This window comes from Scyliorhinus torazame, chromosome 5, assembly GCF_047496885.1.
Source record: "Scyliorhinus torazame isolate Kashiwa2021f chromosome 5, sScyTor2.1, whole genome shotgun sequence".
NCBI lineage: Eukaryota > Metazoa > Chordata > Chondrichthyes > Carcharhiniformes > Scyliorhinidae > Scyliorhinus > Scyliorhinus torazame.
This window is the reverse complement of record NC_092711.1, coordinates 241638313-241653443: the sequence shown is the minus strand read 5'-3', so window position 1 is coordinate 241653443 and position 15131 is coordinate 241638313. Positions and strand designations below refer to the sequence as shown.

The 15131-nt window shown below is 43.0% G+C and overlaps 1 protein-coding gene across 2 annotated transcripts in view; it reads right to left on the bottom strand.

Annotated features, from left to right (window-relative positions):
* Positions 1-15131, bottom strand: part of LOC140420985 (transmembrane protein 33-like) — a 198219-nt gene that overhangs the window by 144099 nt on the left and 38989 nt on the right. For both annotated transcript variants that reach the window (XM_072505215.1, XM_072505216.1), the window contains exon 5: positions 8683-8750. In XM_072505215.1, coding sequence (XP_072361316.1) covers positions 8683-8750 — 68 coding nt within the window. The remainder of the gene's footprint in view (positions 1-8682; positions 8751-15131) is intronic.

Below are 15131 nucleotides of genomic sequence, written 5' to 3'. Positions count from 1 at the left end.
AAGCTGACAGACAGCCCAGCTCCACCCACTCTCTGACATCACTGCAGTAATAAACACCCATTTCTTAAAGGTACATTTTTTAAACACCCATTTCTTAAAGGTACTCTCACATGACAGTACAGTAAAGGCACAGTGATATATTTCTAAGTCAGGATGGTGAGTGACTTGGGGGGCAACCTCCAGGAAGTGGAGTTCCCAGGCATCTGCTATCCTTCTCCTTCTAGATGGTAGTGGTCGTTGGTTTGAAAAGTGCTGCGAAGGAGACATTGGGCAGGATTCTCCGGTGCACCAGCTGTGTGTTGCTCGGCCGCGCGCTGTTTGCTGCCGACAGGATTCTATCTTATCGCCGCTTGTCAATGGGATTTCCCATTATAACCACCCCACTCCGCCACAAAACCCACTGGTGGGGGTGCACTCCCGGCAGGACAAGTGAATCGCAACGACTGGAGAATTCTGGCCATTGTTTTCATCAATTGAATCATGAGCAGCCAGCTTGTCATCAAACACATTCAACATAGGAATTAGGAGCAGAAGTAGGCAATTCAGCCTTTCGATCCCGCTCCGCCATTCAATCAGATCATGGCTCATCTCCTCCTGGTCTCAAAGCCACCTCCCTACCCATTTCCCATATCCCTTTAACCTGTTTTTTGAAATCAGAAATATATCTATCTCCCTCTGGAAACCATTTAATATTTTGGCCTCCACCGCACTATGGGGCAGAGTTCCACAGATTCATGACCCTCTGCGAGAAGTAGTGCCTCCTTATCTCAGTTTTAAATCTACCGCCGCTTAACATATATCTGTGAACAGAAATTGTGAATAAAAGGGCTGAATCCTACTATCCAAAAATGGAGTTATAAAATATCAGAAAACCAATCCCTCAAGAATCCCGAAAGGATACAAATGAGAAGCAACCTCCTACAGGTACAGTTTTGTGAGAAATCATTTAGTTATAATATATTTTGCCGAGAGACTTATTCCTGCATGGGTACGGAGGAAAAATGACACTGTCAGCTTGAGGTCTGAGCAGTGAAAATATTCCACTATTAATTTGCATGCACGAAATGGGGGAAAGATGTAGAGATGGAAAATAGTTGGAATTCAAGCACAGAGGGAAAAGAACATGGATGGTATTATGAAAGGGATAATTACACAGAACTGTGAAAAAAATACAAGAATACGATGCAGATGATACAGAACAGAACTGGTGTGAATCAGTAAACAAATGAAATTTTAACAGCATCAAAACTATCGAAAATTCAAACCGAGAGATTAAAACAATCCAGATAGTAAAATGTTCCCTTAAATTGTTAGAATCATATGCAGGCAAAAACAATAAGATGCACAAATCACTACAAACTCACGACCGCAAAGTAATCCAGGCTTCTCACTATTACACCTTAACTGAACAGAAATATCCACACTATTGTCACGAGGCAATAAAAGCATAAAGCAAAGTCCTTCAAACAGTGTGAATTTAAATGATCATAATATAATTTAAGCAGGTTGACAGAAGAATGTTGGCCAGATTGCTTCTTCAATATCGACTTGAGCCATACTAAAAATGGGTTCATGGAACATTTTGGATGGCATACCTGATCATGGAGATGTTTCTCAGTAATGCTCTCTAGTGTCACCCTAGATGAACTTATAACCTTATTGCAAGACCTGTGCCATCCTCAAAGTCAAAAAGATTAAACAACCACTTTGTAAATCCTGCCCAGCAAGCAAATGTTCAAAGTAATGCATTCATCTGTATTTTATATTTAGCTTATTCAAAATTACTACTTTTAAAAACTGTTTTGGGGTTTCTTAAAATTGGTTGCAGTTCTTGCAAATTTAACATTTAATCAGTGAAGTCCCATTGTATTAAAAAAAATCATGGTGCTATATTGAAAAGCTTTGAATATTATTTTTCAAACCTGCACATTAGGATTTGCTAATGAATAAATCAATTTCTACTGAAGGACAAACCTGAGTGAGTTATTAAATCATACATCAAGTCTAAAGTTGTCACTTCCCAGTGACTGCATTGACAAGCCATATACATTTGTTAAGCATCGGAACAAAAGAGATATACTGCCGTTTTATTTATTTGGTAGAGTACAGATGTAGGGCTGCAATTTATCAAGGTGACAACTAAATCTATCTTGTCGCACCTTTAGCTATAATAAGAGTGTGCTGAGATCAACAAGTCTTTTCTTCAAAATTACTGATCTGTAAATTGCCCTTGACTGTTGTGGCAAATAAAAATCACCTTCTGCTGTCAATCTGAAACATGCAGACATGACAAACATTTAGCAACTCTTTCTCTGTAGGTGCACAAGTGTGGAATGTTAAAAATGATCCAAATTAGTTGATTTTTTGGGGTAGGATTAATTAACAGTAAATAGGGTTTTTTTCCCCCCAAAGGTTTCTGACAGCACGATATTGTTCCAGCAATGGTATGGCAGAATTTCTCAGTTCAAACATTAATTTACCATGCTCAATTTTTATTGAATATCTTTAAATGAAACAGCTGTACCTTTGGAAACTGTTAATATCAATTAAGAACTTGGATGACGACATAGAAAGCCACATAGCCAAAATTTGTTGATGGCACAAAGATTGGTCGCATTAGAAGTTATGTAGATGGAAATGGAAAATTAGAGAGGGTAATGGCCTAAGTGAATGGGCAATAATATGACAAATGGATTTCAATGAAGGTAAATTAGTTGTCCATTTTGGATCTAAAAACGATAAAATGGAGCACTTTCTAAATGACGAAAAGCTAAAATCAGGAGCTGTTCAAAGAAAGGGCAGCACGATGGCGCAGTCGTTAACACTGCTGACTCACAGCGCCGAGGACCCAGGTTCGAACCCAGCCCCAAGTTACTGTCCGGAAGAAGTTTGCACATTATCCCAGTGTCTGCGTGGGTCTCACACCCACAACCCAAAAAGATGTGCAGGGTAGGTGAATTGGCCACACTAAATTGCCCCTTAATTGGAAAAAAAGAATTGCGTACTCTAAATTTTTTAAGAAAAGGAGATGTTCAAAGAGATTTAAGAGTCCAGGTATCTAGATCATTAAAATGTTATGAAAATATATAGAAAAATAGCAAGACAACTTGCTATTGTGGCCTTTATATTTAAAGGATTAGATTAGAGTTCTGAGCATTACACCGTATGGAGGAGATGTTGATCTTGGAGGCAATGCAATGTAGATTTACCGATACCTGAATGATACCTGGACTTTACTCGAAAATAAATCAAGGATATATTCCTTTATGGTGATCTGATCAAAGTTTTCAAGATAAGGGGAAGTTAGAGAAAAACTATTTCTATTTAGTTGGGGGAATCCAGGACTACGGGACATAGCTTAACCATTAGAGCCAAGCTATTTCGGAAGGGAATATTTTTCAATACAAAAGGGTGGCAGAAGCCTGGAACACACTTCAAGGCAACTGATGCTAGCTCTATTGATAGATTTTTGTAAACCAAACGATATTAAAGGACAGGGGAAAAGGTGCATATATGAAGACAGATCAGATATCAGTCACGATCACAAGTGAATGGCGGCACAGACTCAATACATTAAAATTAAACGATAACTGCTTCGCATGCATTCTGAACTACATGAATAGAAAAATCAAGATCTCAATAAAGGGACAAAATGTTAAAACTTGAGGCAAATAGAGAATAAATTGTTTCCTAATTTACATCAGCTTATTCACTCCATTCTTAAAATTCACAACCATTTTTCTTGACGAACTAATTCTCGTTAACTATGACTTTATTTGTGTGGATTCTTGGATCTCCTGCAGCACTATCACAGGTATGCTGGAACATAATTGTGATGCTTAGCAATAGAGATGGAACTGTACTTAACTTCGCATGTTCCTCTCAGAACACTGCTCAAGTATCTGGTGGGCAAGTGGCCTAATTAAAGAAAAATAGATTTTTGTAGCTCTTTTGTAAAATTATAAGGTCAATTAGAGGGTAATTGTAGCTGCATATAAAGTTCTAGCTCCTGGTCTTGGGAACAGGCCAGGCTTAGTTAGATAAAGAACCAAGAAATTTGTGGTTTTGTGAACATTAGATTGAGTTATGCAGTACAGCCATGACCCGAATTGGGTTAATGATTTTTCCGTGTCTTTGGTTTAGTCATCAATTCCCAGATACCAAGCTTTGCAAATTAACACACAAAGGATTACTGAAGATTGAAAAAAACATTTTGATTGTATTCAAGGGTTAACTATATGTCAGCTCATAATTAATTTAGCAATTTCACATAGTTGGTCAAAAGGCACACTGCTTTACAATAACAAGTTGAATGAAGGCAATTGAAACAGAAAGTAAGGTGCAACCCACTTCCAGGATGTACTTGCCATGGATGACTTTCAATACATTGTGAGTAACTCTTTCATAGCAGCACCCCTGACAAGTTAGTCCTCGAGACATGATAGATTTCATTAATTTATCTGGGCTGACATAAAGGCTAAGAGAAAACACTGAATTTCAAATAATGAAGCTACTGATAAGGCTCTTAATTTTCCAAGACTCAAAGAATTGAATGAATGACAATTCAAGTCGGATTGCCACTCTGCTCCTACTTTCTTACCTGGAAATCTTCTCGGTCCTGTATCCTCTACCCTTCCGACACAGGACGGGCAAGAACTGTGCAGAGCAGCATGTACCTGAAGCTTTCAATTGAGTGCTGCAGAATCGGACACAAGAAGGAAGCCATGCCCCTTTTTATAATGGCACGGATTGTTGGAAATCAGATAACTTAAAAGGTTCAGCCACTTTCAAAGCAGGGACAGGGGTAGGCATGTTAGGTAATTAGTTAAAATTTGTTGGGGAGAGGGTGGAGGAGAGAGAGAGAGAGAGAGAGAGAGAGAGAGAGAGAGAGTGAGTCTGATGGGCAGTTCTTTTGGGTCTGGACAATACTCTCCCAGCAGCAGTGTTAATTCTTCAAACTTTTTCTGGGTAACTATTGATGCAACACATTTGGAACCATCCAGAGCTCCCCTGAGATCTGTGGCGGTTTACACACTCTGAGGAGAAAGAGTTCTTGATTTTTTTCTCCGTACTCAAGACGTATTCTAGGATTGATTATTTTATTATGAATCGTACTTGTCTCCTGGTGGTGAAGAAGGCCGAATACTCAGCGGTGGTTATTTCAGACCATGCCCAACATTGGGTGGATCTGTGTTGGAGGTCGGTCGGGAGCGTAGGGGCTGGCGGTTACATGTAGTGCTTCCATCAGACTTGGGGGTTCTGTGTGAGGATTGAGGACCATACGGGAGTGTGTGGAATATAATGATAATGTGGGAGGTGCTAAAGGAGAGAGGAGAGATCATAGCGTTTAAGGCGCATGTGGACAGGGAGAAGCGACAGAAACTGGTGGATGAGATTCTAGGGATGGATCATAGATATGTTAGGGACCCGACCCTGGAGCTTTTTGTGTGCAGGGAAAAACTGCAAATACAGTTTGACTTGCTGTCCATTGACAGGGCCGTGCAGCTATTGAGGCGGATGGTGTACAGGTATGGGGAGAAGGCCAGCTGCATCTTGACTCATCATTAAGGCAGCAGGAGGCGGCCAGGGAGATTGTTCACTTTCGGGATTTAGAGGGTAGACAGATCTCTGCCCCGGATGAGATAAATGGATTGTTTAGGGCCTTTTATGAGAGGGTCAGTGGGCAGCAAGGTCGGAGTGGCCGGAAGACGAATGAGGGATGGCAGAGTTCCTAGGGGTTTGGATTTTCCCCAAGGTGGGGGAGTAATTGCAGGAGGAGCTAGAGGTGATTTTTATAGCGCTGAAGCACATACAGGCAGGGAAAGCACCAGGGCCATATACGTTCTTGATGGAATTTTATAAGACGTTTTCGGATGTGTTGGTCCATTGTTGCTAGGCATACTTAGGGCCGCTTACGCACAGGGTCCCCTCCCAGAGACGTTGTGGCAGGCGCCCGTCTCGCTGCTCCTGAAAAAGGACAAGGACATTACAGAGTGTAGGTCTTATCACCCAATCTCCTTGTTAAATGTTGATGCCAAGTTATTGGCCAAGGCACTGCCTTCCGGAGGTAATGGAGGAAGATCAGACAGGGTTTGTGAAGGGACGGAAGTTGCCATCGAATGTGCGGTGGTTGTTGAATGTGATGCTTAGCCCTGTGGCCAGGCCAGTACCAGAGATAATTGTATCATTGGACGCAGAGAAGGTGTTCTATTGGGTGGAGTGGGGGTAGCTTTTCGTGGGGTCGGAGAAGTTTGGGTTTGGACCTGGGTTTGGTCGTGGGTGCGGTTGCTGTATGCGGCCCTGCTTGCTACTGTTTGCACCAACACCATGAGCTCGGATCTTTTTGGTTGCATCGGGATACGAGGCAAGGGTTTCAAATGTCTCCCTTGTTGTTTGTGTTGGCAATTTAGTCATTGGCCATTGCTTTGAGGGCCTCAAGTGCGTGAAGGGGATCATTAGAGGTGGGATGGAACATGTGCAGATGATTTGCTGCTGTACTTTAGGGACTTGGGGTCATCTATAGGGAATATTGTGGGTATTTTGCAGAACTTCGGTGCCTTCTCCGGTTACAAGTTGAACATAGGGGAAGAGTGAATATTTTGTGGTCAGTGCATCGGGAGAGGCTGGATTTGGAGGGGTTGGGTTGTCGTTTCGGTTGGCGGGGTCTAGGTTTTCGATACTTAGAGATACCCAGTGGTGAGGGATTGGCCGCGGCTTCAGAGGTTGAATTATATGAGCTTGGTAGGTACAGTTAAGACTGACTTGCAATGGTGGGATAGTCTCCAGTTATTGTTTGGCATACCAGGTGAGATTCTTATTTTTATTTCAGTGCCTCCGGTGTTCCTGTCCAAGTTGTTTTTCCAAATGGTCGAGCAGCTTATTTCCGGCTTTATTCGGGGAGGGAGGGGGGGGGGGGGGGTTCAGAAGGAGAGGCAGGCGGGGGGAGGGGGGTGGGATCTAGAGCTGTTAAACTTGCTGTACTATTATTGGGCAGCCAATGCAAAGATGGGGAGAGGACCCGGGGGCTCTCTAGGTTCGGACGGAGTTGGGGGACAAGTAGGGGGACAGGCTTGGGGGCATTGGTAACAGTGCCACATCCATTGGCGCCGGCAAGGTACTCAGCGAACGCGGTGGTGTCCACACTAGAAATATGGAGGCAACTCCGCCAGCATTTTAAGTTGGGGACAGCTTCAAGGCTGGCTCCCATATGTGCTCACCAGCTGTTTGAGCTGACAAGACCCGATGCCACAATTAGTGCAGAGAGAGAGAGAGAGAAAGGGCTGGAGAGAGTGGATGATTTATTCTTGGAGGTAGTTTGCTAGCCTGCAGGAGCTGCAGGAGAAATGTGGGCAGTTAAATTCAGACATGTTTAGGTGCCTTCAGCTGCGGAGCTTTAAGAGATTTTTACGGATTTCCCGATGATGCCGCTATCATCCTTATTGGAGAGGTTTATCTCCTGTTCGGAGTTGGATTATCTACTGTTCGGAGTCGGAGGAGGGAAGGTTGAGGAGTTGGGGTCAATACTGAAGGAGGAGGTTATGGAGTGAGGTGCTGCGAGGGTGAACACCACATCGTGTGTGCAAGACTGAGCCTTATCCAGCTAAAGGTAGTGTTGTGAGCGCATCTCACTAAGGCTAGGATGAGATTTTCTTTGAGGGGTCCCGTACACCACACACACTTGTTTTGTCCCGCTCCAGGCTGGTGGGTTTCTGGAAATCCTTTTACAATACCATGTCTGCAATCCTAAATATTGAGCCCTGCCCTCTGGTGGCTCCTTTAGGGGCTTTGGATGTGCCAGAGCTACAGGCTCTGGCACATCTGGCGGGGGCTATGTCCTGGACTTTGTCTCGTTGGTTACATGGAGGCAGATCCTGTTGGATTGGAGGTTGGCAACACTGCCGAGTGTTTAGGCGTGGCTAGGTGATTTGATGTTTTGACACCTCGAAAAGGTCAAATACACCATGAGGGGGTGGATTGAAGGGTTCTGCCGGAGATGGTGCCCGTTTATATTGTAATCCAGAGAATTGGTCAGTGTCAGCTGTTAGCGGGGGTGGTGATTAAGCAAGGTTTTTTTTTCTTTGTGTTTCACAGCTTGGAAGGTGGTATTGGGGATTTGTGCTTGGTTAACAGTATTTGTATGTGTGTTTTATAGTTTTGTATAATAGGCTAAAAATCTAATAAAACCATTTAAAAAAAAAAAATCCAACTCATTCACTAATGTCACTAATGTCCTTCTGCAAAGGGAGACTGTTGTTCTTGGCCCGACCTTCCAACATGTGGCTCCCACCCCGACAAAGTTGTTCACTCTTAACTGTCCTCTAAAGGGGCCCAGCAAGTCATTCAGTTACATCGACATAAGTGGTTCACGGTGCCACTATCACCACCTTTCTCAAGGGAAAATACCAGTCTTGGCTGGCAGCGCACACATCCTGGAAATGAATAAAAACATACCACTGACAGCGCTGATAATTCATTCCACAACTTTGCAGTTGTGTAACCACTTGGTAACAGACAAAACTTCCTACAATAGATACAAGTGTATAACTTATGCTATCTTCATATATTATGGGAACAAAATAGTCAGTCACGATAAAGTTTTAAATGTAATTTCGCAATGCAAAGTATTTTGCATTTAGCAATGTGCATAGCTATGAAGAAAATGTTGAGAAAAACAAAACTTACATCTAAAATTTTCCTGGTGTAAGCTGTTGCATGAAGCAGAGAAAATACTGCCACTGGTACCAAACATACTGTGTAAATCTGGATAAGGAAAAGGTTCAGAAACACAAGTCAAATAAATCAGAAAAGTTCCAATTAATTCGACCTCATGAACATTTCAACTTCTATTGAGCTCATTTGCTCGAGGTACAACTATCCTGGATTAAAGAATACGTTATGGCTTCTATTTTGTCGTTTAGTCCTTCCTAGAGACAGGGATCGTGCCAGAGGACTGGAAAATTGCAAACGTTACATAGTTGTCGAAAACATAGTTGTGGAGGGATGAATCCAGCAACTATAAACTAAAATTAAATGCCAGTGACCTTCCTTAATTAAACCACACTTGACCAAGTAACAATTAATTGTACACTGGATTATAGTTTCTCAGCTTTCTTTGTCCCCAGTTTTCTACGTTCCTCTGTTGCTGACAATTCTGTGACCTAATTACATGAACCCATCTTTGCCCCGTATCCTTTATTACCGTTGATAGATATTTGGTAACCAATCTCAGATTTAAAATTAACTCACCTATCAACTGCAGTTTGCAGGACAGGATTTCACTTATTAACAGATCACAGATAGCCAAGATCTCATAGAAGGATTGAACAAGCTCAAGTTTACTATTGCTTTTTCTGCATACAGGAATACTGCCACATCCTGTGAAACCATAACTCAGTAAGAATTGGAAGCAGCAAAAAAAACAAAAAAACAAAAAAAACTGAGGACAATTGGAACAAGGAGAGTTTTTAAGAAATGGCCATTTGGGAAACATCACCAAGTCACTTGGACAAGTGTGGAACAATTAAGGAAAGACAGCATAAATTTGTTAAAGCCAAATTGTGTTCAACTAATTTGATGAGGTAACAGAGCGGACTGATGAGTGGTACATGGACTTCTAAAAGCCTTTGCTAAAGTGTCACGTAAAAGCGTAGTCAGCAAAGCTGAAACCGTGGTATAAAAAGGGAAAGTGGCAGCATGCATACAAAGTTGGCAGACTGACGAGAAACAGAGTAGCAGGAAATGGATATTTTTTGGACTGGAGGAGGGTACAGAGTGAAAACAGCCTCCCAGAACAGGCGACTAGGGGCTTTTCACAGTAACTTCATTTGAAGCCTACTTGTGACAATAAGCGATTTTCATTTCATTTCAAATTACACAGAAGACAGTAACAGGACCACTAATTTTCTTTATATATATTCATGACATAGACTTGGGTGACAATACACAATTTCAAAAGTTGCAGATGACACAAAACTCTGAAGTGTTGGGTACTATAATGGATTTCAAAAGAACATACACAGGCTGGTAGAATGGATGGACATGTGACAGATGACAATACAGAAAGTGTGAAGTTCAAGTGTGAAGGTAGCAGATGAAGTTCAAAGTGGAGAAACAAGAGGTGATTCATTTTTGGTAGGAACAACATGGAGAGACAATGAAAAACAAAAAAAAAGTACAAATCGAAAGGGGATGGAGGAGCAGATAGATCTGGATAAAAGGCCGCAATCTGGGGGGCCCCGTTCAGAAATCCGGTTATGGCCACTAAATCGTGCGAGACCGCCAAAATGTATCGTAAGCTTTCTTTTTAAAAAAAATATATTTTTGTTCTCCATTTTCACATTTTCTTCAGAATTTACACCCCACCAACAAACAGTAAACAGTAACAAATACAATGTCGATCCCCTTATCAACAACAACAATTCCATCCTCCCACCACCCCAAACAACAGCCCACCTGACAATATAAGCATCAAATAAAACAAACCCTTCCAAGGTGGGAAAGGGAAAAAAGAAAAAGGAATCGCCCACGGTCACCATTGACACGTACAGTCCACCACCCAACCCCTCCCCCTAATATTCAGTGCCATTCAATCCCCGAAAGAGTACCGAGAATTGCACCCATGAATTGTAGGCCACCTCCCCCCCCACCCGACTCCTCCCCTCCACTTCCTCTTGTAAACTCCTTCCCCCAACCTCGGTTCCTTCCCCCAACTTTTCACCCCGGCTAGACTCACCGAAACCTGTTCAACCAGGCTCCGATGGCCGCAGCCCCTCCCCCCACCTCACTCCCATTCACTGGCCAGCTTCAACTGGCCAGCATGGAGGCCCCCGCCCAGGTCTCCTTCCCCATTGCCCGATCCCAGGAAAACGAAGAAATCCCCTTTAGCACACAACTCCCGCATACACACCCAAGCCCCAAAGAACCATCATTGCAAATGAAAGTCCCATCTCTTCCCTTGTCCAAATATATCCAGCGTTGACTCATTTAGTACATACACCAACACGCAGTGAAAAAATAAAGTCACATGAGGCTACATCGGTACATGACTGTTTCTCAATTCTGCCACAGTGCTTCTTCCTTCACAACTCCTCCGCTGCTTCCGCCGTCCCAAAATAAAAGTCCATGGATTTATAGGTCACCCTCAGCTTAGCTGGGTACTATACCGCACTGCACCTTGCTGATGTACAGTGAATCCTTCACCCGACTGAAGGCAGCCCGCTTCCTCGCCAGCTCCACTGTAAAGTCCTGGTATATACGTATATCAGCTCCAGCCCACTGCACCTCCCGCTTCTGTTTTGCCCAGCACAGGACATTCTCCTTCACGCTATACCTACGGAAAGACAGAGTTACTACTCTTGGCGGCTCACTCGCCTTTGGTATAGGCCTCCACGACCGATGAGCCCGATCCAGTTCACATCGGGAGGGATCGTCCCCCTCCCCCAATAGCTTCGCCAACATCGTGGCAAAAAACTCCGTCGGCCTCTTGCCTTCCACCTCTTCGGGCAGACCCACAATCCTCAGATTCTGTCGCCTGGATCTGTTTTCCAGGTCTTCCATTTTGGCTCGCAGGCCCTTGTTGGTCTCTATCACCCTCTGCAACTCCTTCCCCATCGAGGTGAGTTGATCACTGTGCTGCGATAATACCTCTTTCACTTCCTTCAGTGTCTCACCTTGCTTCCGCACCTCCGTCACTACGCTTGATACCGCCGCCCTCACCGGGGCAATCGCCTTCTCCACCAGCACTTTCAATACCTTCCCCATCTCCTTCTTCATCACTTCCATGTGTTTTGTGAACTGTTTTTCAAGTTCCACAGCCATCACCTTGGTCATTTCTTCTGCTGTGAACGATGCGGCCTCCCTTGGTGCTCCAGCCTCCACTTTCCTTACAGTTCCTCCGCTGACTTTTTCACTCACCGGCGGAGTTTCATTAACCCCCTTTTTCACAGCCTTTTTTTCCCCAAGCTTGGACATTTCTCCTCCCTGTGCCTTCTTACAGCCTTTTCAGCCTCCGTTGCCCCCGGGACCGGGCGTTAAAACTTCAAAATTCCTATTCCCGAGCAGGAGCCCTCCAGTGTGCAGCTGCCTCCCGCCCGCTGTCACCGGAAGTCTTTGTATGCTTTCTTAATAAGGGCATAGAATACTCAGGAGTTATATAACGCACTAGTTCAACCTCAGCTAGAGTGTTTTATCCAGCTCTGGGCGCCATACATTAGGAAGGAAAAGATGGCATTGAAAATCACAAGAATGATTCCAGTGATGAGGAACTTCAGTTGTGAACATATATTGGAGAAATTGGGACTGTTTTCCTTGGAAAAAAGTTGCAAAATGATTTGATAAAAGTCTTCAAAATCTTGAAGGGTCTGGACAGAGATTTCACAGTAACTTCATTGCAGTGTTAACGTAGCTTACTTGTGACACTAATAATGATGATTATTATTAGATAGGGAAAGGCTGTTTCCACTCGTGAAAGGATTAGGAGAGGGCATAGATTTAAAGAAATTGGCAAAAGAAACAAATACAATATGAAAAAATATTTCACACAGCAAGAGATAAATGCATTGCTTACAGTATAGTGGAGACAGATTTAATGGAGTCATTCAAAAATGTTAATTGAAAAGGAAGAATTTCAGGGTTACGGGGAGAAAGCAGGAAAATGGCACTCAGCGAAATGCTCATTTGGAGAGCCAGTGCAGATATGGTGGGCTGAATGGGCTCCTTCTATGCTGGAACAATTCTGTGTTGTTAATATCACAAGGCCTTCATCTCTGGCCTTGCCAGGCTCTTCCCATACTTCCCTCTGCACCTACACTACTACGCTTCCCCTTGCACTCTTCGGGCTAGTAATTGGCACTCGTCTTAGTTTGTGTGTTTTTTAAAATTAAACATTTACTACACATCTTGATTTCCTTTTTGTTTATTGAACTTTAAGATTTAGGGACAAGGTTTCTGATCGTTAACTAAGGGAGACTAGGATCTCCAGCCAGGGAGGAGGATGGCTTGGACCGCATGTGGGCGGCTTGGGTTCAGTTACATTTTACTCTTGGGTTGAGCCATGCAGTTTTAGCTGCTTTCCCTAAAAGGTTGGCAACACTTTCTGAAAACATTAGATTATGAAGTGTATATGCACAAGTAGAATTTTAAATCAAGAAACAAGTTATCACCAAAATTTTATCATAATAACACATTGACATCTCCTCCATCACACCAATATTTTTCCTGCAGTTAGAGTGCCAATTGCGCTATTGATATCATCTAACCACAACCAATGCCACACTAATTGACTGACTGGAGGCGTGTCCCATCTGTTCATTTCAGAGATGGTAATTTGAACAGTTCACACCAACATGAAACAGTTTTGATTTCACCGAGACACTATTAAACTGTAATAAAAACAAAAAATGCTGGAAAAACTGAGCAGGTCTGGCAGCATCGGTGGAGGGAAAAGCTCTTGATGAGTCACACAGACTTGAAACGCTAACTCTGTTTTTCTCTCCACAGATGCTGCCAGGCCTCACATTTTCCCAGCATTCTGTGTTTTTATCTCAGATTTTACAAATGTTGTGTAATTCAGTAGCAAGTCAATAAATCCAGTTTACGAAAACCAAGTGAAGTTACTTGCAGGAAACACCCAAAAGTTGGTTGTGGCATCTACTGCAGTATACATCAACAACTTGTCCAAACCGAAGTTTAAAAGTACTCAAGCTGGTCTACTTAATTGTAGGAAATTTTAAACATTTCACTACTTAAACTGGGAAGATCAGTTCTCTGCTATTCAGACCAAACCACAATATGGATACCGTTAAGTGTCATGGGGCTTGCAGGGGAATGCTAGCCTATAACCAATGCTGCCCTTTTACAGGCACCAGGTTGAGACTGGTCCACAATTTCATGTTTTCACAATGCATGCACTTGTATTATTAGATTGCAATTCTACTTTATTTGAATCCACAAGTGCTACTTTTCCTTACCTCTTTTGCTTTCCTTTTATTCCTCATTGTAATTTGACTGTCTGCACCTCATGCTAGCACGATTACATATTTTCTTGCTTTCCTGTTTTCTCTGGCCTGTATCTCTTACTTGCCGTTCTTTATGGAAATCTGCTCTTCATTTCTGTTTGCTGATCAGAACTCACTTACTGTCTTCTCTTGCCTCATTACTTTCAGACTAATAGATAGAATGAAATTAGAAAATATCAGGAAATTATTCATAGAAGACGACTATCTCTCTCTCTCTCTTTAGAATCCTACATTTAGGTTTTTGGAGTCGAAAAGCCCAATTATGTTCCTGCTATGCCATATATTTATAAGTAGATAGCCACTATGTTTAAAAATTCACTTGAACCATATCTAATTGCAAAAAAGACACAATCCCAAGATTACAAAACTGAACAGAAGTATTCTTAGTATATACTCTCTTTGACATAACTTAGCCTTCTGATTGGGAGGAGAATTACTGTCTAAACTACCGGTGTCACATTGTGTGAACTAATTTCCTGTGATTTGAAGCACGGTTTAGGAGTAAGCTTCAGGCTCCAGCTCAGAAGAGCCCTATTTAAAATGACAGGCTTTCATTTGCTATTGTGAAGATGTCTTACACAGCAAGAACATGTATTTATAAAGTGCCTTTAACATAATAAAACTTCCCAATGTATTTCACAAGGGAGAGTGTTGGAGTATGGTGTTGAGATAGAGTATCAGCCATGATAATGTCAAATGGCACAGCAGGTTTGAAGGACCGAATGGCCTACTCCTGCTCCTATTTTCTATGGGTGCGATTCAACGGAAGTGAAACAGAGTCCCGTTTCGGGCGTGTTTAGCCGGGTGTTTCCCAGCGCTTTCAGGGCCGAGAACGACCCCCCTATTAAACCGGACTCCGCTTTATTCTCGGGCCTCGGCGACTCATTCCCTACATTAACGAGCTCAGCTCGCCAGTGCAGGAAGAGATCGGGCATCATTTTTAAATGGCATCCCGATGTCTGAATCCCCCCCACCCCAACTTACTGATTAGGAGGTGCTTGAGTCCCTGCACCCTACCGGGCTTGATCCCCAGCAAGAAGCCACCTGGGCACCTTGGCACTGCCAATGTCACCTGGGCATCCTTGCATTTCCAGGGTGCCATCGGAGGTGCCAGGG